Below are 20786 nucleotides of genomic sequence, written 5' to 3' on the forward strand. Positions count from 1 at the left end.
GAGAGGCGATGCTAACACTCCTGATGCTAGTTGCTCTTCGCTTCAGGTCTTTACAATAAATTTGCTTAAAAGCAACATATTAGCAATCACCAAATTAAGGAAGTTAAATTTAAATGAGCACTGACGACACCATTAACGCATTCAGCCAAAGAAGACTGGACTACCACCTGCAAAGTAGATGGGGTCGTCGTTTCTTCGGATCCGCAGCGCGGCTGTTGTCCTGTTTCCCACCTTAGCTCCACCCGTGGCATTCAGCAGCACAATGGTAAATTCCTCCATCTCCTCTGGAATCTTTGGGGAAGCAGTACATATTTTACATCAGGTGAAATGCCCGTGTAATTGCAAATACATGCCTATGCTATTTATTTCTCCTTGTTTCTTTTTTTTTTTTTTTAATTTTTTATTTATTTATTTGAGAGCGAAAGACACAGGGAGAAAGACAGATAGAGGGGGAGAGAGAGAGAATGGGCGCGCCAGGGCTTCCAGCCTCTGCAAACGAACTCCAGACGCGTGCGCCCCCTTGTGCATCTGGCAAACGTGGGACCTGGGGAACCGAGCCTCGAACCAGGGTCCTTAGGCTTCACAGGCAAGCACTTAACTGCTAAGCTATCTCTCCAGCCCATCTCCTTGTTTCTTTACTGCTGACTTTCATGTGCTAGCAAAATGAGATTCCCTTTGCTCTAAACACAAATGCTTTGTCTTTCAAATGATCCAAGTGAGGCAGTCACCCTAAAACAGAGAAGTGCTGAGCTGAGACAAAAGACATGGGCCCTTTTCACTGCACCGCTCCTGAGGAAGACTCGTTCTCCATGTCTGCCAAGTTCTTTGTCTTGGCCCCGAGCTCGGTGTACTGATTCGGGGGGATGCGTCCCACCGACATCAGGCCAAGGGCTTCTCCCTGAAGTGCTTAAGCAGAAGCCAGGGCCGAACCTCTCCTGCTCGTTGCTTTCTCTGAGATTTGACACATGACTGGGTCACTGACGCCAGTTCTACTGTGAAGGGAACCAAACGACAGCATTGCTCTATTGCCTTGCAACAGTCACTATGACAGCCGGGCTCTTGATCACACCCTTTCCTTGCAGATATGCTACCAGACATGCCTGTGAGGCATGTGCAGGGCCTTGGCTTCGGTCCCCAGTACCACAAAAAAAAGATAAACAACAAAATGAAGGTTAAACACAATAAGCAAAGTGTAAATTTTACCTCATCTGGAAGGGAGTGAACGGTGATATTTTTAAAAAATTCCTGATCTCCAAAAAATACAGCCCCTTGCACAGGAAATATATCATTCGTAAAGTTGGGACTAATGACCCATGATACACTCACATCTCCAAAGTTGCCTTGCTTTCTTATTACACCGTAAACAGCTGTGAAATGAATATAAATATATGTATAAATATGACTTTAAAACACGAAGAAATTTCTCAAATGAACAAAAGTAAAAAACAACATCTCTTCTTTTTTTTTTATTTTTTTTTTTAATTTATTTATTTGAGAGCGACAGACAGAGAGAGAGAAAGACAGATAGAGGGAGACAGGATGGGCGCGCCAGGGCTTCCAGCCTCTGCAAACGAACTCCAGATGCGTGCGCCCCCTTGTGCATCTGGCTAACGTGGGACCTGGGGAACCGAGCCTCGAACCAGGGTCCTTAGGCTTCACAGGCAAGCGCTTAACAGCTAAGCCATCTCTCCAGCCCCAACATCTCTTCTTAATAAAAGACAATTATTGGCATGACACGTACTCCAAGACCGATTTATAAAAAATATATTAGCCTACTCTTCATCCTCCTGAGGTATACGATTAATAAAATAAGTGGTGGGCTGGAGAGATGGCTTAGCAGTTAAGTGCTTGCCTGTGAAGCCTAAGGACCCCGGCGCAAGGCTCCACTCCCCAGGACCCACATTAGCCAGAAGCACAAGAGGCGCACGAGTCTGGAGTTTGTTTGCAGTGGCTGGAGGCCCTGGCGCTCACTTTCTCTCTCTCTCTCTCTCTCTCTCTCTCTCTCTCTCTCTCTCTCTGCCTCTTTCTCTGTCTGTCACTCTTAAATAAATAAACAAAAAAAAAAAGTGGACTTACTCTTTTCCATGGCAGGCTAAGATTTAGAGTTGTGTGGGATAGGAGTAGAGTAGTGATTAATTATACACAGCTATCATGAGGTCTATAAAAATATCCACTGAAGTGACCCAGTGGAGACTTGGCTTGAATGCTCAGAGAGACACTACTTTATCTTTGTTTAATTCTCACTTCCTTCACTGCAACAGCTCCCCAGCAGTGACCTCAGTTTCAGTGTCCCCCTGCTGGCTTGGCCTGGCTCACTCCGGAGTACGTGACATTGCATGAGGTCCACTGAAACGAGCGGTGACTGAAGTCATCAGTATCATTGCCACACAACATCAACACTGAAAACAGCTATCCTAAGTAGGATTTAAAGGCAATTTTTATGGTACCAAAATGTATTATGTACATATATAAAACTGTCCAAAACTTTAAAAATACATTTAAAAATATATATTGGAAAAAAGAGCCAGGCATGGTGGCACATGCCTTTAATCCCAGCACTTGTGAGGCAGACGTAGGAGGATCACTGTGAACTCAAGGTCACCCTGAGACTACAGAGTGAATTCCAGGTCAGCCTGGACTAGAGTGAGACCCTATCTCAACGCCTCCCGCCCCCCCAAAAAAAAGAAAGACAAGGCCCAGAGAGATGGCTTAGTGGTTAAGGCGCTTGCCTGAGAAACCTAAGAACTCATGTTCGAATCTCCAAGTCCCAGTTAGCCAGACCCACACCAACACAAAGCATGAAATGCCACTCATGTGCCACAAGGGGCGCTCGTATCTGGAGCTCATAGAGAGGCTGAAGGCCCTGGCATTCTCTCTCTGCCCCTTTCTCTCTCTCCCTCCCTCCCTCTCTCCCCACCCTCTCTCTCTCTCTCAAATAAATAAAAAAAAAAGACAAGTGGCCAAGGGAAGTATGACAAATATGTAATGTGTTCATACAGAAGAGTTCACAATTAATGCAAAAGAAGAGAAAAAAATTTCAAGTTAAAAAAAAAGACAAGTTTCAAAGGGGAAGGAGGGGGAGGGTATTACCATGGGATATTTTTTACAGTCACTGAAGTTGTTAATAAAAATTTGAAAAGAAGCCAGACGTGGTGGCACACACCTTTAACCCCAGCACTCAGGAGGCAGAGGTAGGAGGATCTCCATGAGTTCAAGGCCACCCTGAGACTCCTAGTGAATTCCAGGTCAATCTGGGCCAGAGTGAGACCCTACCTCGAAAAAAAAAAAAAAATTGAAAAGAAAAATATAGGGTCTGAAAAAACAGACAAGTTTATGAGCTACATGCAATTTCTGAGGCAGAATGGAAAGCCAAAAATAACTAGTTACTAAAGACATGAACTAAAACCAATTTCCTCTTCCATAAACAGAAGCAAAATATAGGAAGTAATAAACTTACCACTATAGATATCGTCTCCTTTGCTTTCATTTATGATCACAGTCAGATCATCGGATAGAAATTCTACAATGCCACAAGGATCATCGTTGCTTAAAATCGTTATGTTGACAGCTGTGGCCCGCCCCAGCTTGCTCTCTCTTCCACCGTGGCTGCTGAGGATGACCCAGTACTGCTCATCCACCTACAATGAGCGTGCCAAGTTAGGAAAAGTGGAAGGGTAAGGCTGGGCATGGTGGCACACACCTTTAATCTCAGCACTCGGAAGGCAGAGGTAGGAGAACTGCCATGAGTTTGAGGCCACCCTGAGACTACATAGTGAATTTCAGGTCAGCCTGGGCTAGAGTGAGACCCTAACTCAAGAAACCCAAAAGAAAAAAAAGGGGGGGTTAACATTTCATAGCAAATAAAACACTAATATTGGCCTTGTTCCAGAAACACACAACTCACTAAAAAGACAGAAAAGAAGCTAATATATTCCAAAATTGCTTTACCATTTAACTATCAAAAGAGAGCTGCAAGAGATAAGTGTATATTGGGCAAAACTAAAAGAGAGAGAGAGACAGATAAACTACAATGCTATTCTACAATGTTAAGAGGTCAGAGCCTTGTCAACAATGACCTAGTGGTCATTTCAACAAGTAAGAGTAAAGACAGAATGACCTTAAAGCTGGACACACATTTAAGTATAACGGAACTGTAGTTCTGGTTCTACTAATAGAAAACTTTATTTCCTTTTAAAAGTAATTTTATAGCAGAACTTCGGTTCAAAGGCCAAACCATTAAAAGTTCTGCCAATACAGAACTGATACAATAAAACTGAACGAAAATAAATGTAAAAGGAGGTGAGCTGACCACACATTGAGGCTTACTGTTTGATGTGCATAGCAGTTCTTGTTGGCAGTCCAAAACACACTATTCTGGGCTGGAGAGATGGCTTAGTAGTTAAGCCCTTGCCTGTGAAGCCTAAGGACCCTGGTTCAAGGCTCAATTCCCCAGGACCCACGTTAGCCAGATGCACAAGGGGGCACACACATCTGGAGTTTGTTTGCAGTGGCTGGAGGCCCTGGTGCACCCATTCTCTCTCTCTCTTTCTCTCTGTCTGTCACTCTCAAATAAATAAATAAAAATGAACAAAAAAATTTAAAAACACACCATTCTAATTGGAATGAAACTGCACATTGCATTTCAGGCTTCTTCATTTTTTTTAATTTTCAAACATAATTTCCCCTTTTTATGTCGACCTACCAATATTCAAAATATTTATATTCATAATGTACCAGATGCCTCCAACCTCCTACAGAATCGAAAGGGAAAAATAAGACCCAGTACCTCTGGTATGCCATCCAACCTCGTTAGCAAGGTGATCACTATTTCCCTCTCGCCGGGCTTGAATTCCAGCACTCCTGTGCTGCCATAGAATTCATGGCTATCTCTTGGCTCTACTTGGTAGTGCAGAAACTGCTTCACAAGAGCTCCCCTGGATCGAATAATGTGGAGCTCTACAGATTCTCCTTCCTTTAAAAAAAGAAAGCCATGCAAGTTGAAGATCTCCTGGACCATCATTCCTCAGGAGTTGTGAGTACACAAGAACGTTTCATACATACTTTTATAGCATAGGGTCCTCTCGAGGAAGGAGAAAATTCAAAGACACCCCCAGGATCATCGTTTTCCAAAATAATTAGGTCACGGCTGGTATAGCCAGATTTCAACACTTGATTATCCGTGTTAACCCTGGACAAGTGAAAGAGAAAAAGACGATGGTTAACTCCAGTCTAGTTCTGAATTCCGCAGGCTTTACAGACTTGCAATGCTCACAGAAAATTAAAAAAGAAAGGAAATAGGAATTAATTAAACCTTTAAGCAAACTGAATGTATTAAAATGTAATTTCATATATTAAAATCACTTCAAACCAAAAGAGATCTACTCATAACTCCTGGAGGAAAGATTCCTGAATTTATTATATCTCCTTTATTTGACTGGAATACATACTGGATAGGTACACTAAGAATAATGTAACTGAAAGTTGCAAATATACAACATTTATGTAAAGTATCAAAATTTACACATTTATTGCAGTTTTAGAAAAGTGGACTCTATAACATGTAATTAGAAATTCCATTTAAACAACCTAACAGTTGATGTGGTTATGTTTCTCTAACATATACACATATATGTGTATGCATATATAACTATGTGTTAAATCATTGCATTCCTTTTGAATCACATTAAATAAAATTATGCTGAGTAAGAGTGTGTATCATTGGTAGGCTATCAAAACAGGCTCAAGCAAGCCAAAGTGATTAAGAGAAATTATGACAAGACTTTTAGAGATAGTTGTTTTCTTTTGAATGTTTTCTATTTGCCTGTTTTAACTTCATGCATTTTTGTATACAATCAAATGTAAAAACATAAAATAAATAGAAATAAAATGGATCTGAGATGCTGGCATGTTAAAACAATCCACATGTATATCATAAAAGAACATATTTGAATTTTTTTTTAATTTCTGGTTTTTGTGCCAGTGTATAATTAGGATGATCAAAGAGGCTGCAAAGCTCTGAGGTTTCAAGGCAGTAAGTTCTTACAAATTCTGTCCTGAAAGCTGCTCTAAACTTTTCCAAACGTCACTTCCTAGTGAACCAGAAAGTAGTCATGACCCAATCTCAAAATCACAAGGAAGCCACAATTACTATGTTGAAATATATGCAAAGGACTGTTCACATCCTATGAAACAAAGAACATGAATGAACAGCCTCCCCTTGTAGACACCCAACCACCGATCCCTAGCATGCCAATGGCCACAGAAGAGATAATCCACATTGTAGAAAATTATTGTTGCAATGATGGTCACAGTGTAGCTCATGGCTAATCTGTCTCCATTTCATTTATATAAATATCTTCATTAACTAAAATTCCCTGTGCTCACATAAGCTAGGAAACAAGAAACATGGATAAAAATACAAAATATAAAACCTACTATGAGTATTAAGTAAACACATTTATTTTCAGGCTTTCTTAAATGATGCTACCGTTATATGAAATGAAAATCCTGAAAAGTTGTCTTTAATAAACATAAACATGAATGTAAAGAGCTACATGGATACACTCAGAAAAGCAACAGAAAATTTAAGATTCTCTCGGGCTGAAGAGATGGCTTAGCGGTTAAGCGCTTGCCTGTGAAGCCTAAGGACCCGGGTTCGAGGCTTGATTCCCCAGTTAGCCAACTCCCCCATTAGCCAAATGCACAAGGGGGTGCACGCATCTGGAGTTCCTTTGCAGTGGCTGGAGGCCCTGGCACGCCCATTCTCATTCTCTCTCTCTCTCTCTCTCTCTCTCTCTCTCTCTCTCTGTCTCAAATAAATAAAAATGAACAAAAAAATTTAAGGTTCTCTGTTCAATACTCTACAGGATTCATAAAATACTGGGTGAACATTAATACAATAATTTTCCTCAAGCTTATGTGGAAAGACAGAATTTAATGTTCTTCAAAGCGTGTGACCACACAAAACTCTTAAATATTTCATGAAATATTTTGAATGCATTCATAACGTAAAACTTATGGACCAAGAAAGCCCAAAAACTTCATGCAAGCTCCTTTTGTCACTCGGTCAAACGTCACACGAGCACGCACAGCAAGGGACAGGCGAGGTCACGCAGGTCGCAGAACCTTCATGCGCGTTACAGAGACGGTGCATCTCCAAAAGCAAGGCCCCGTTCTGCACACTTACCCAAAATACACGACAAACCTCTCAGTTTCTACCCTGTCAACACAAAAAGAACTGTGGGGGGGGGGAAGGAAGACAGACACACCATTTGCCAAAACTCTCACTAACACTGTTAGAAGCTTAGAATGAAATGGGTTAAAAAGAAAAAGAAAAACCAAGGAAAGCCTTTCTTCCCGGCCAACCCCCATGAGCTAGTAATTTTCACTTTATGGGAACTGGGCACACTGGGTTCTGAGCTACTGACAATGCCAGCGAGGGGCTCAGCCATCCTCGCGGATGGGTGAGCCCACGGCCAGCCAGCACGTCAAGTCTCATTCAGAACTCCTATCCTGGCCTCCTCCAAGGTGCTGACGTTGGCCGAGCCAGCACCCGCTCAGGAGCCAGGCCAGCTGAGCACATCATTCAGCCAAGTATGTGAAAGGCATGTAAGTAAGATAGCTTCAAAAGAAAGCATACAGAGGGTTGATAATAAAATATAGAAGGGCCCAAAAATTATAGAAAATAATTTTTACTACTTCATTCATGAAGAATATAGTAAAAATATCATCTCAAATTTAGCCAGGAATTTTGTTTCTAAATATGGATTGCTTCATGCACTCGACTCATAGGAACCTTCTCTCTCTATCATTAACATTAATGTAATGAGACCTGAGGAGGATGACCTGTTTTAACACCAATTAAACACAGTATTTTGTACTTTTAGAAAGGATTTTCTGAATTACTTCAAAAAAAACGCCCTCAGAAATTGTATTCTCTTAATGTGAAGTACCTCCTGAGAAATACTAAAGATAATCTATAAATTTGCATAATTTTCAATTCTATAGAAAATAATAATAGTGATTTAATATTTAAATTCCATGTAAAAAGGATGATTAATATTTTCTTTTTCCTCACTTGAAAAAGCTCTAATTTCTCCCCTGTTGAAAATGAAGCTAACAGAGCTATTTCAGTAAACTAATATTTTAGATGTTTTGTCTGCTACTTCCCATAAATTCCTATGTAATGCTTCTTCACAACAAATTATGATGTATTAACTCACTAAAAAATATAACAGTATGTATTCATAATCTATGCAAAAGTATCAATATACAGGGCTGGAGAGATGGCTTAGTGGTTAAGGCATTTACCTGCAAAGTCAAAGGACCCAAGTTCGATTCCTCAGGGCCCACATAAGCCAGATGCACATGGGAGCGTATGCATCTGGAGTTCGTTTGCAGTGGCTGGAGGCCCTGACATGCCATTCTCCTTCTCCCTCTCTCTCTCTCCCTCTCTCTCTCTCTCTCTCTCTCTCTCTCTCTCTCTCTCTCTCCATTTTTCTCTCTCACTCTCTCCAGTAAGTAAATAAATAATTTTTTTTCAAAAAGCATCAATATATAGCAGAAAGACAGAAAAACAGCAGAGAGCTGTTTACTTCATATTTTTTACTTCATATAGAGATAAGAGGTAAAGAAAACTCAAAACTATTTAACAAAACTCAAGCATAGAAATGTTACTAAATATTACCTAAAAGAATTATTACCTGTCCAGAGAAAGTGTTACAGTTTCATTCATTTCCGGAACGTCATCACCTTTGACAGTAATGTTGATCACTGTGTCACTTTGCCCAGATAAAAACAGAACAGAGCCATTAAAGGGACCTATATCATCTGTGGTCAGTGCTTTCGCATTATAGCCAGAGGCCTTCAAACTCCAGTAGACAGTAGCTTGGCCATCAGTTCCATCTCGATGTACAGGAATGTAAACCTTATTTAAAAGAAGAATCTGTGTGAAGATACAGGCTCACAAATAATAAGGGTTTTGCATACATGTACAAATGTAATTATTATATTATCTACATAGGGATAAGCCATCAGGTAACATTAGAAACTAAATTGAAGAAGCCTCTGTACATAATAATTTAGATATCATAGTTTTGTTTTGCTAATAAAATTCATCTACAATATAATAAACTCCACCAAAATATGACATAGGAATTCTTCATTTTAAAAAAGCACAAGCAGGGCTGGAGAGTTGGCTTAGCGGTTAAGGCGCTCGCCTGCAAAGCCTAAGGACCCATGTTCCACTCTCCAGATCCCACGGCAGGCAGGTGCACAAGGCAAGCGCAAGGTTGTACGTGCCCACTAGGCAGGCAAGCGTCTGGAGTTTGATTGCCATGGCTGAGGCCCTGGTAGGTGAATTCTTTATCTATCTCTAGAAAGAAAAATAAATATTTTAAGTTATTTTATTATTTTTATTTATTTATTTGAGAGAGAAAAAAAACAGAGAGAGAATGGGTGCATCAGGGCCTCCAGCTACTGCAAATGAGCTCCAGACACATGCACCACCTTGTGCATCTCGCTTACGTGGGTCCTGGGGAATGGAAACTGGGTCCTTTGGGTCTGCAGGCAAGTGCCTTAACCTCTAAGCCATCTCTCCAGCCCAAAAAAAGAAAAAAAATTAAAAACAAATATATTTAAAAACTAAAATCTAATGGAAAACATAAACCAATGGTCAGAACAGTGAGCAGAACTAGGTTCTCCATGAAGCTACGACCCCCCAAAGGGCAGACATCCATCACCAAAGTGCGGGTGTGACACGTCCAAGAGAAGCAAGGGGACCCCTCCTTTCACTGTGCTTTTTCCTCAGAGGGGAAGAAGAATGTCCAACGAGCCCAAAACTTCCCTAAAAGCTAACTCCTCAAGGAAAAAGCTGAAATGCCAAATGTAGAGCTTTATAAAAATAATGCAGCTAACCCTTCTGTAACAAATTAAATGCTTTTTAGTTTGCTTTAGAAGGAAACTGTCCTTTTGAAAATATGTGAAATGAAAACCATCTTCAAAACTCAAGGAGTTTGTCTGCCCATTTTATAGACTCTAACGCATAAGCGAAGGAAACCGTGGTGGTCGGGTCGTGACGTGAGCTCTCCTCCTCCCGACTGCAAGCTCCAACCGGTGGACATCAAAGCTAAGCTGAGGGGCCTGGGGAGGTGCTCCCACCGACTGTGACCTACCTCTGGTATGCTGTCACCCCTAGATAGAGGGAGACTTGGGGGAAATTCATCCAGTGAGGAGGGGGGGAGCTCTGTACGTGAACACGCTTATACATGAATGTAATTGCTAAAATGGGTATATGTTTGAAAAAAAAAAAAAAACAATGCTCGTGTTTAGCCTTTCACAACTTTATCACCACCTAAGACTCAGAGCTCTCACCTCTGAAGCGCTCAGAGGAGAATGTCAAAAAAAATGGGGTTCCACATGTGGTTTATGTTTGGTTACCAAATGTCCTAACTCTGTGAAAGCAATCAGATATAAACATCCTTCTCTGACCACGTGCAGTTAATTCTAACCTTATTCTCTCAAATACAACAAAACTGAAGGAAACTCAGACACCATCTACATCACAGAGGAGTGGCCTAATGGAGCTGAGAGGTTTTTAAGGTCTCATAACACCACATGCTCCATATATAAAGCATCTACACATCCTCCAATACATTAAGCCACTTCAATAGAAACTAGCGTACTTACCACCTGTGAAGCAGAATCTTCTGGTTCGTGTAAAACGATTGGAAGATTGCTAATAAAGCCAATTTCTCCGTTTGCAATGGCTGGAGTGACCAGTAAAGAAATATTTCTAGCTTTCCCAAATCTAGGACTTACAGGAGGAATTGGGGGAAATATGTTCACCAACGTCACAGTTTCCAACTATAAAAACAATAAGAACAGGGAGAAATTTTAAAGTTAATTGAAATATTTATAAGATAAAGATTTTAAAATTAAGAAAAATCTTTAATAGCACTAGGTGAAGAAGTGGACACGGGTAAATGTGGCTGACGACTTGGTAAATGAGGCCGCCCTCCCCACCTCTCCTCATCTCCTGCAGAGCTGCTGGAGCTTCTTTGGATCTACGTGAGTACGATACGTGGTGTGTCTCAAGTCATTATTAGATAACTTGATGAGAGCTCCTTGATAATTGATGGGCATCTCCCGCCACCTCCAAATCAGCGTAACCAACTGTCACCAGGCATCACACGAATGTGTCACGCTGACACTTTGCAGACAGAATACCCAAACTGAAATTTCTCTCTCTGTTCCATGTCCCCTCCCCACACCCTCACCAGGACTGTCACCTACATCCAATTACCATAACCTTTTAAAAGCCAAATGCCAACGAGCTGTCCCCATCTCCAGCCTCTCTTGCCTGGACCCATACTTCCCATCACTCACTCTCCATCTCTGCCGGGCAAAAGCCAGCATCACAAAATCACTGAGAACTCCAGCCATGCTAGGTGCATCTTGTGTTTGACAATACACGTGTAACACTCAGTGTCCCGGTGCTTGGTGAACATCACACCAGAGTAACTCATCTAGAATGCCCTCCCTCCATCATCTCACAGGTCCAAAGGTGAAAAACAGCTAATTTTCACCCTTTTCTATGAAGATTCCAGTCTTCTTTACTCCACCTCTTTCCAAAGTTTACCGCTACCCTTGTGAGACCTAGAGCCTTGCTGTAGACTTCACATGTTGCTCTTGCATCCTTATTCTGGGTTACTTCCAAATGTGCCTATAGAACTCTTACAAAGAGCTGGAGAGATGGCTTAGCAGTTAAGATGCTTGCCTGTAAAGCCTAAGGACCCAGGTTTGACTCTCCAGATCCCATGTAAGCCAGACGCACAAAGGTGAGGCAAGCACAAGATTGCAGATGCCCACTAGGTGGTGCAAGAGTCTGGAGTTTGATTGCAGTGGCTGAGGCCCTGGCATTCTCTCTCTCAAAGAAAAAACAAAAACCTCTTAGAGGGTCTGCATCTTTCCCAGCATGTTTCCCATACATGCTACAAACCTGAACCTACAGAAGAGACACAGCAATTCGTTAATTTGTTAATTTATCCCTCCAACACAGATTGAACTCTAATAGGAATCCCACTACATCACAATCCTTCAACACCTTGCATGTTGGAACTTGACAACATCCAATACATTAATGTATACTGTTCATTTGAGGGATATAGGAATAAAGAATATTTACAAAACTATGGAAACTGCAGATGTTTTAAGTTATAATGAGATTTTAAAACTTAATGGACATTACATATCACCCACTGTTAGTTTTGGGGTTTTTGTTTGTTTTTTTTTAATGTTGAAATGATGCACTTAGTGTCCACCACTAGAGATTTGAGAATGACGGTGATTTTCAAGACAGGAATATGGGCTGGGCCTCCCAAACCACTGAATACTTTGGGACCAACTCCATACATTCTAAAGAGCCAACATAAATGCCTGTTTTAAAAAGTCATGCATTTTACTTTTAAAACCATATACAGAAGAAAGAGATGAGGAACTCCACATTTGGTAAGTACTCATTTAAAGAAAAGTAAAAGAAATTATACTGACAAATTTTATCAAGTATTGATATACTAACAAGCCAAGAAAAACAAAACATGGTTCTTTTCTTAAACATTTTTTCTGGACTTTTATTTGTTTACTTATTAGAAACAGAAAGAGGGATGGGCACACCAGGGCCTCCAGCCACTGCAAACGAACTCCAGACGCGTGCATCACCATGTGCATCTGGCTTACGTGGCACGTGGAGAATTGGACCTGGGTCCTTTGGCCTTGCAGGCATGCGCCTTAACTACTAAGCCATCTCTCCAGCCCAAAACGTGGTTCTTTAGTATACTACATTGACTTCACAAGACAAAATAAAATGCAGGGGTGATTATGTAGTTAAAATGTCAATAATATATAAGGATGAGTATGCAGTTAAACCACATAAATATAACGTCATTCTTTCTAGAGTAAAGGAATATATGTACATATATTCATATATTTTTTTCTTACAAAATAACAAAGGGAATAAATAAAATAGATGTATACAAATGAAATGTAAAAACAAGGTAAGCACTAATGAGAAGTGGAGGTATTTCTGAAACTCACTGGTCACGTGTGAATAAACATCTGAACACTTTCATGAACACTTTCATTCCCATTTACTCACAAAGTATTCAACTGTTAATGCTGTCTAAAACACCAAAGAAGGACACAGTATATTTTTATTCAAAACAGTCTTCAAAGAAAATCAGTCATTTTTATTACTTTTACCAGAACTTTATCAAGTTCATTCTGGGTGTTGTACTTTTGAAAACAACAAAGGAAGGATATAAAAGATCATGAAGTGAATTGATCAAATAGGAAATGGTAATTTAACATCAGTATGGCTTAACTTCTTGCCTTTTTTTTTTTGGAGGGCGGTGTCTGGGTTCCTTAAGCATATGCTAAACAAATGCTCCATTAATTCCTAAGAGAGAGCTGGAGAGATGGCTTAGCGGTTAAGCGCTTGCCTGTGAAGCCTAAGGACCCCAGTTCGAGGCTCGATTCCCCAGGACCCACGTTAGCCAGATGCACAAGGGGGCGCACGCATCTGGAGTTCGTTTGCAGTGGCTGGAGGCCCTGGAGCGCCCATTCTCTCTCTCTCTCCCCCTCCCTCCCCCCCTCTCCCCCTCCCTCCCTCCCTCCCTCCCTCCCTCCTTTCCTCCCTCCCTTTCTCTCTCTCTCTGTTGCTCTCAAATAAATAAAAATAAACAAAAAATTGAAAAAAATCTTGCCTCCTCCAGACAAGTGTCACATTAACTGTCTTCACCCTGAGTATTTTAATTTATAATTGCATACAGAAACACATGAAGTCTGGGACCAGTGGTGCCAACAACTTTGTCACCTGCTATCACTAAAACTCAGTAATCACATTAGTCTTTAAACTGTTCCTTAGTTTTGAAGAGTCATCAAAAATAAATGTCATTTCCACAGGGTGCAGAAGGAAAATTCCTAGAAGATATATGACCCTCAGAAGGCTCTTAATGAGGATTTGTCTCCATGGGAGTTCTCTGTGGCTACTTTGAAAGAGCTACTTGGAATTTGCAACACATACACTTAATATTTTAAAGTTAGGTTACTGATGTTAATGTAGACATAGAGGTCACTATCCACAGTAAAATATGGTTCTAAGAAATTAGAAAGCTCAAATGGAATAGGAAAAACCTGTCTATTAATGCAAAATAGCATTTTTGCATCTTGAGCCCTTATTCATCTCACATCACTAAACTACTGTAGAATCACTAAGATGTCCAGGATTCTATGGAAACACAGCAACAGTGTAAAATATTTGCCTCCTGACATTTGTTTTAATAATCTTGTTTTCATATGAGCAGTAGCCTGTATGATATTGGAGGTAGACAGAAGGGACAAATGAAAACTAAGACACGAAGGACAAAACATCCCTAAACATATTACAAAGAAGAGTACGAATCCAGAGTGCACAAATACCAGAAGACGACGAATGAACCATAAACATCAAAAACAAAACAATGTCCATCAAGTTCTGAAGCCATCCAGTAAGTAATATCCCAGAGTCTCTTAGATAGATATTTGGAGAAAGCTACCTTATGTTGAACTAGTGAAATCAGTATGCATTTACACTTGACAGAATCAACTTAAAAAACATGACATGTACTTGACGCTTGTTTTCAAAGGTCTGAGTACAGGCCTGAGTGCATTCGGGTGGCAGCATACTCACTCGTTCTTCCGACTTCTTGCCTAATAGAATCCCGGTCCTGAGCTTAGTCATTGGCTCCAGCCCACGTCACATCCCTTGTCGTCTGTCCAGTCACCCCGGAAGGGCGTTCCACGCGCCAAGGAGGACCCGCTACTACTCGTCTAGGAACCAGCAGCTCCTCCTGAGCACGGCTGCCCTCAAGATGATCACCGAGAAGCGCCCCCATGGGAAGGAGACAGTGAAAGAACCATAATGCAGATGACAGGCAGTATTTTCCGTCACCAGTGACAACAGAGACATGACAAAGGTCTCCCTGGAGAGTCACACGTCACAACGATGTCTCCCACACACTGAGAAATCATGCATCCCTATGAACAAGTCACCTGGCCAAATATCCACCCGAACCGCACAGAGCGCCAGCGCATGTGGCTTCCCGCAGGGGACAGGCGTCCTCGTGAGGAAAGAGCCACCCCGAGCGCTCGGCAAGGCGGGGCGCTTTCCTGAGAAACTCCGGACATCAAGAAGTAGTAACATGTTTGCCAACAAAAATGGTAAGCTCCCTAAGTAAATCATTTCCTTCCCTTCAACTTTGTCATGAGCAACTCTAGAAGCTAAAGGGAGAAGTAAAGGAGAACTTGTTTGAATAAAGCAATGTCTACCAAGCCACATCTTCAGACACCTGACTCAGAAAGCTTGCCTCACATATATGCTTTATGTGCATGCATTTGAAGAGGAATGCATTGTTAACAAAACTGACCCACAATCCAAAAAGAGAAAAGCAGGAGACTAAGAAATACAGGAGTTCATTTAAAACTCCCAACGTCAGAGGGAAAGAGAAACATAAGAAGAAGTTGCTATCTCTCACTGTGGCATGCAATACAGGCGGTGAGCAGCTGGGAGATCTCATCACATAGAAAGAATGGCAAAGAGAGAATTATTACCAACTCCCAAGAAAGCAACGATAAATCACAAAGTAGATTCTAGGCCAAAGTACAGAATATTTATGTAGCATGATTCAAGAAATTAATGGAATAAATTTCATTTGATATACAACTAGAGTGGCAAAATAGTGAGATAAGACTAACTTTACCTATCTACCCATAGTACCTAGTTCTGTAAAAAAGTTCACTTACATCGTCAATATTTGATAAGTAGCCTTCATTGCTTTCAAATTTTAAGCAACCAATACTGAATGCATGAAAAAGATAACAATGCCATCATAACTGAGTGCAGCTATCTTAAACTTTGGCAATAAAAAAAAATACTGTTTGTAAATAAACAGAAGTTGAGAAGTAAGAATGATAAGAAAACTGTGTGAGGGGCTCTTAAAACTTGAAAGTCTAAACCAGGCATGGTGGTGCACGCCTTTAATCCCAGCACTCGGGAGGCAGAGGTAGGAAGATCACCATGAGTTAGAGGCCACCCTGAGACTACAGAGTGAATTCCGGGGAAAACCTGGGCTAGAGTGCGACCCTACCTCCAAAAAACAACAACAAAAATGTCTGGGCTGGAGAGATGGCTTAGCACTTAAGGCGCTTGCCTGCAAAGCCTAAGAACTCAGGTTTGAACCTCCAGTTCCCACATAGCCAGACGCAGTGGCACAAGTGTACACTGTCGCATACGCACCACAAGGGGGCGCATGTGTCTGTAGTTCATTCACAGCGGCTGAAGGCCCTGGCAGACCCATTCTCTCCCCCCCCAAAAAAAAAAGATTGAAAGTCCAAGGATTTGATCCATAGTGAATAGATTTTGAACATACTATTCAAAAGAAAACTTTTCATACTTTTTGTTTCTGAAATTCCTCCGCTGTAATATCCATTACAAAAAACTGATTTATTATGCAAACCCCATTTTTAGGTCATGTGTTCCCAAATCAAGTCAAAGCAATGTTGAATCTCTCCCTCCACCTACCTCACACCAGTCCACTATGTCATCCATACATGCATTTTGCGTCTAATATATTTTTAACATCGCTTGACCAGAAGAAGAATAATACTGGTAGAATCTTTGTCGTATTCATTCACTTGTGTGCCTTAGAAGCAGACGTAGACTCTTGTTGGACTCCCTAAACAACATTTTTTGTTGTGGGAGGCCAAGACAGAAGGATCTCCGTGAGTTCAAGGCCAGCCTGTGACTACACAGCGAAGTCCAGGTCAGCCTGGGCAACTCAGGATCCTCCTGCCTTAGCCTCCCAAAGGCTGAGATTACAGGTATGCACCACCATGCCGGCTCTAAATAGCTTTAAACAATAAACAGAATATAAAATATTTAAAGTTAAAATAGAGCAAAATCACTATTTTTAACTGTCTTACACAAATAAGAAAGAAAAAAAAAAACAGCCGCATTGTGAGTTTCACTAAAGTGAGGTTAACCAGGAAAGTACCTGCACTAGAAAGTGAGCCTCGTTCTGAAGGAATGCATCGTTCCTTATTGGTAACTTGGTGCTGACGTGCTTTCTGTGTTCCGGGAAAAGGAGGCTGCTTCTCCGGGATACGTTCAAGATGCCATCTTTTGCTCGCAGGGGGTCCATGGCTCCGGCAGGAATGTACAGTGCAGAGTAAAGCACCCTCACGTCTCCTGTCGCTCCTCCCTCTCTTCTAAAGCTCAAGGACAAATATCGCTCCCCCGGACTGCTTTCAATTTTCTGGCTTTCGGCAGGAAAAAGTTCTATTAGTCCATAGACGTCATCACTGTCCTGAATGTGGAACAAAAGCTGCAGGCGAAGAGAGAGAACATCAGCGCGCGCCTGCCTCTGAGGCCGCCAACGTGTGCTCCGTCCTGTTCTGACTCCCGGTTCACGTGATACAAGGCCTAAAGCGACCACCTCCTTTATGTAAAGTGGATAAGGAGAGAAATCAAAACAGATCTGAAAACTTTCCCAATATATAGTTTTTGAAACTTTTTAAGGGGTAAGATATTATGACTGAGGTTTTAGTTCAGTGATGAACCCCTTGCCAAGCATGTACAAGTGCACAACACCCTGAGGCCCATACTCAGTGCTGGAAATAGGGAGACAGAGGGAGAAAACTGTTTCATAACAGAGTTAGGCTGTGACAAGAGCAACAGCAACCATCCAAACCAGCATTCTTCCTGTCACCCGGAATTAAACGTACATGCAACTGGTGTAATCAAATTCTTGGGCTCTTTTATAGCACAGAAATAAAGCATGACAGGGCTGGAGAGATGGCTTAGCAGTCAAGGCATTTGCCTACAAAGCCAAAGGACCCAGGCACGATTCCCCAGGACCCACATAAACCAGATGCACAAGGTGGTGCACAGTCTGGAGTTCATTTGCAGCAGGTGGAGACCCTGACATGCCCATTCTCTCCCTCTCTTTCTCTCTCTCAAATAAATAAAACTAAGATATTTTAAAGAGAAAGGAAGAAAGAAAGAAAGAAAGAAAGAAAGAAGGAAGGAAGGAAGGAAGGAAGGAAGGAAGGAAGGAAGGAAGGAAGGAAGGAGAGAGGGAGGGAGGGAGGGAGGGAGGAGGGAAGGAGAAAGGAGGGAAGAAAGGAGGGAGAGAAGGAGGGAAGGAAGGAGGGAAGGAAAAGCAGCATGGCAAACTCTACCTCGGCTGGTTCGCCCACTTCAGCACCGCCTTGTATCGTGTGAGGGAGAATCCTAAGGACGTAAGCTTCAGCCTCTTCTGGAAGATCGTCATCAACGATGGTGAGAGAAACTGATGCCAGCAACTGCCCTTGTGCAAACCGGAGGAGCCCAGAGCTTGGTGTGACATCCTCCGTAACCGGTGAGGGGTCACTGCCATTCCGCATCAGCACCCAGTTCACAGAAACATTCCCATGGGTGCCACCATTTCTCACCACTGTAATCTCTTCAGATCTAGAACTGGTCAGAGTAGATATTGTCACAGCCTAACTCTGCTCTGACTGCCTCTTCCAATGTCAAGTTAGCTGGCAGACAATGGTAAAATTCAAATTTAAAAAAAAAAAATTGTTTTTACCCATTCTCTCTTTCTCTCCCCCCTCTTCTCTGTCAAATAAATAAATAAATAAAAATAAATAAATCATACCTTGACATATCTTCATCAATTATAACTGGTCTTTCAAACAAAACACTGTTGAATGACAGAACTCCGTAAGGTTTGTCGTTTGGCTTAATGGTGACTTGAACAAGAGAAGGACCTATTAGCACAGCATCCCCCTGTAAGGTATCCTTCAGTAACATGACGTGAAATGACTCGGCAATCTCTGGTATGCTGTCATCAATTATTTGAAATTTCAGGTGTGATTCATGAATGAAAGGTGGAAAAACAATAGTCGTGTTTGGCTGAAGATCAATGAAGTCTAAGTTTTGCTGTGCGTGTGCTGTTGAGTTCCCAGTTACAACCGTGTATCTGACTGAAACCTCACAGTCATCAGATCCAATCAGATTTCGGTTGTGATCCTGTCCACGCACCACTGGAACTGTGAGCACGTGATCTTCCTCGGGAACCACGTATACGCTCTGCATGAATCGCAAAGGACTATCATTTTTCTTAATGATGATCTCTACTGAGTTCCTAGAGGTATTAATCTCAGCTCCTCCTTCTACATTTTTCAGTTGAATCAAAAATATTTCATCATTTTCTGGAACCTGTCAAAGAAACACAAGAATATCATTAACCAAGAGCCGGGTGTGATGGTGCATGCCTTTAATTCCAGCATTTGGGAGGCAGAGGTAGGAGGATTGCTGTGAGTTCGAGGCCACCCTGAGAATACACAGTGTATTCCAGGTCAGCCTGGGCTAGAGTGAGACCCTACCTCGAAAAACCAAAAAAAAAAAAAAAAAAAAAAAAAGAATATCATTAATCAAAATGTCTACAAATAAGCTAAGGTATGAAACGTACGCAGGCATGGATAGATCAGTACTGCTTGAAGCCTTAATCACAGAAGTTTCTTACTATGGGCTGGAGAGATGGCTTAGCCGTTAAGTGCTTGCCTGTGAAGCCTAAGGACCCCAGTTCGAGGCTCGACTCCCCAGGACCCACGTTAGCCAGATGCACAAGGGGGCGCACGCGTCTGGAGTTCGTTTGCAGTGGCTGGAGGCCCTGGCGCACCCATTCTCTCTCCCTCTCTCTATCTGCCTCTTTCTGTCCCTCTCTGTCTCTCTCAAATAAATAAACAAAAATAACAAAAAAAAAAAAAAAAGAAGTTTCTTACTACAATGATGGACAGCAGAGATGCACAGCTGGCAAAACTGCCAAGAATAAGTGACTACTGGTGCTCAGCCTCCAACAGAACACCGGAACCATCCCTTGCAAGACTCAGGAGGCCTCACAGAAGAGGGAACAGGAAGAATGGAGAGGCAGGAGGATGGGCAGAAGGGCTGTGAAATGCTGTCTTCTGGATATGATATGGCTGAGACACTCATGACTTCACGGCAGCTGTGGTTTCCAGCACAAGAGTGAGCCTGTCAGAACCTCACCTTCGATGCTGAAAAGACACAGGGGACTGCAGACCTCCTAGGACAGCTGTGGTCAGCTAGTGGTCGCTAGAAGAGGAGCCCTCACGCCCACCAGTGGTGTAGCCGCTGGTCAGTTCCCCACTCTATAGAAATAACCCACAATCACGCACGCAACGCTAGTTAAACTTCATGGGTAACAAGTGGGGGACAGGAAAGAAAAATGAGAAGAATGGGGTAGAAGAGTATTAATGAGATTGAGGAGGGCAAGAGAAAATAATTGAGGAAATTTTTTAAAAGGAAAGAGTTTTAAAAGAATTTCAGTGTATTGCATTGTTCTGTGTCTTCTTTAAATGTGAGGATCATGCTGCTGTTCTTGCTATGAATCTGTAATGTATTTTGAAACAAGGAAAAAAAATTTCAAACATAGAAATAAAAGAGCATTAGCTAAAAGGCTAAAATAGTGTGAGGCTTATTTAGAGTGCACACGCTGAACGTCTTCCAAAGGTTTACTTATTTTGGGTTAGAAGGTGAAAGTGAATGAAGCAGCGGCGTGAAAAGTCAATGTCCCATAGCTTTTACTTTCAACCTTGTTCAGAATTTACACAGCTATACAGAGTAATGCTGTGAATAAATCCTTATCTGTTCTACAGAGTTTGTAAGCTCACAGGCAGAATTCAAA

General features: G+C 41.7%; 1 protein-coding gene across 1 annotated transcript in view; it reads right to left on the reverse strand.

The window, feature by feature from the left end:
- Positions 1-20786, reverse strand: part of Adgrv1 (adhesion G protein-coupled receptor V1) — a 535418-nt gene that overhangs the window by 501823 nt on the left and 12809 nt on the right. Inside the window, exons 6-15 of the mRNA XM_045133393.1 lie at positions 18735-19297; positions 18274-18550; positions 17088-17417; positions 10687-10863; positions 8703-8926; positions 5062-5188; positions 4787-4972; positions 3458-3638; positions 1204-1367; positions 168-291 (exon numbers count right to left, since the gene is read on the reverse strand). Coding sequence (XP_044989328.1) covers positions 168-291; positions 1204-1367; positions 3458-3638; positions 4787-4972; positions 5062-5188; positions 8703-8926; positions 10687-10863; positions 17088-17417; positions 18274-18550; positions 18735-19297 — 2353 coding nt within the window. The remainder of the gene's footprint in view (positions 1-167; positions 292-1203; positions 1368-3457; positions 3639-4786; positions 4973-5061; positions 5189-8702; positions 8927-10686; positions 10864-17087; positions 17418-18273; positions 18551-18734; positions 19298-20786) is intronic.

Source organism: Jaculus jaculus, chromosome 14, assembly GCF_020740685.1.
Source record: "Jaculus jaculus isolate mJacJac1 chromosome 14, mJacJac1.mat.Y.cur, whole genome shotgun sequence".
Classification (NCBI taxonomy): Eukaryota; Metazoa; Chordata; class Mammalia; order Rodentia; family Dipodidae; genus Jaculus; species Jaculus jaculus.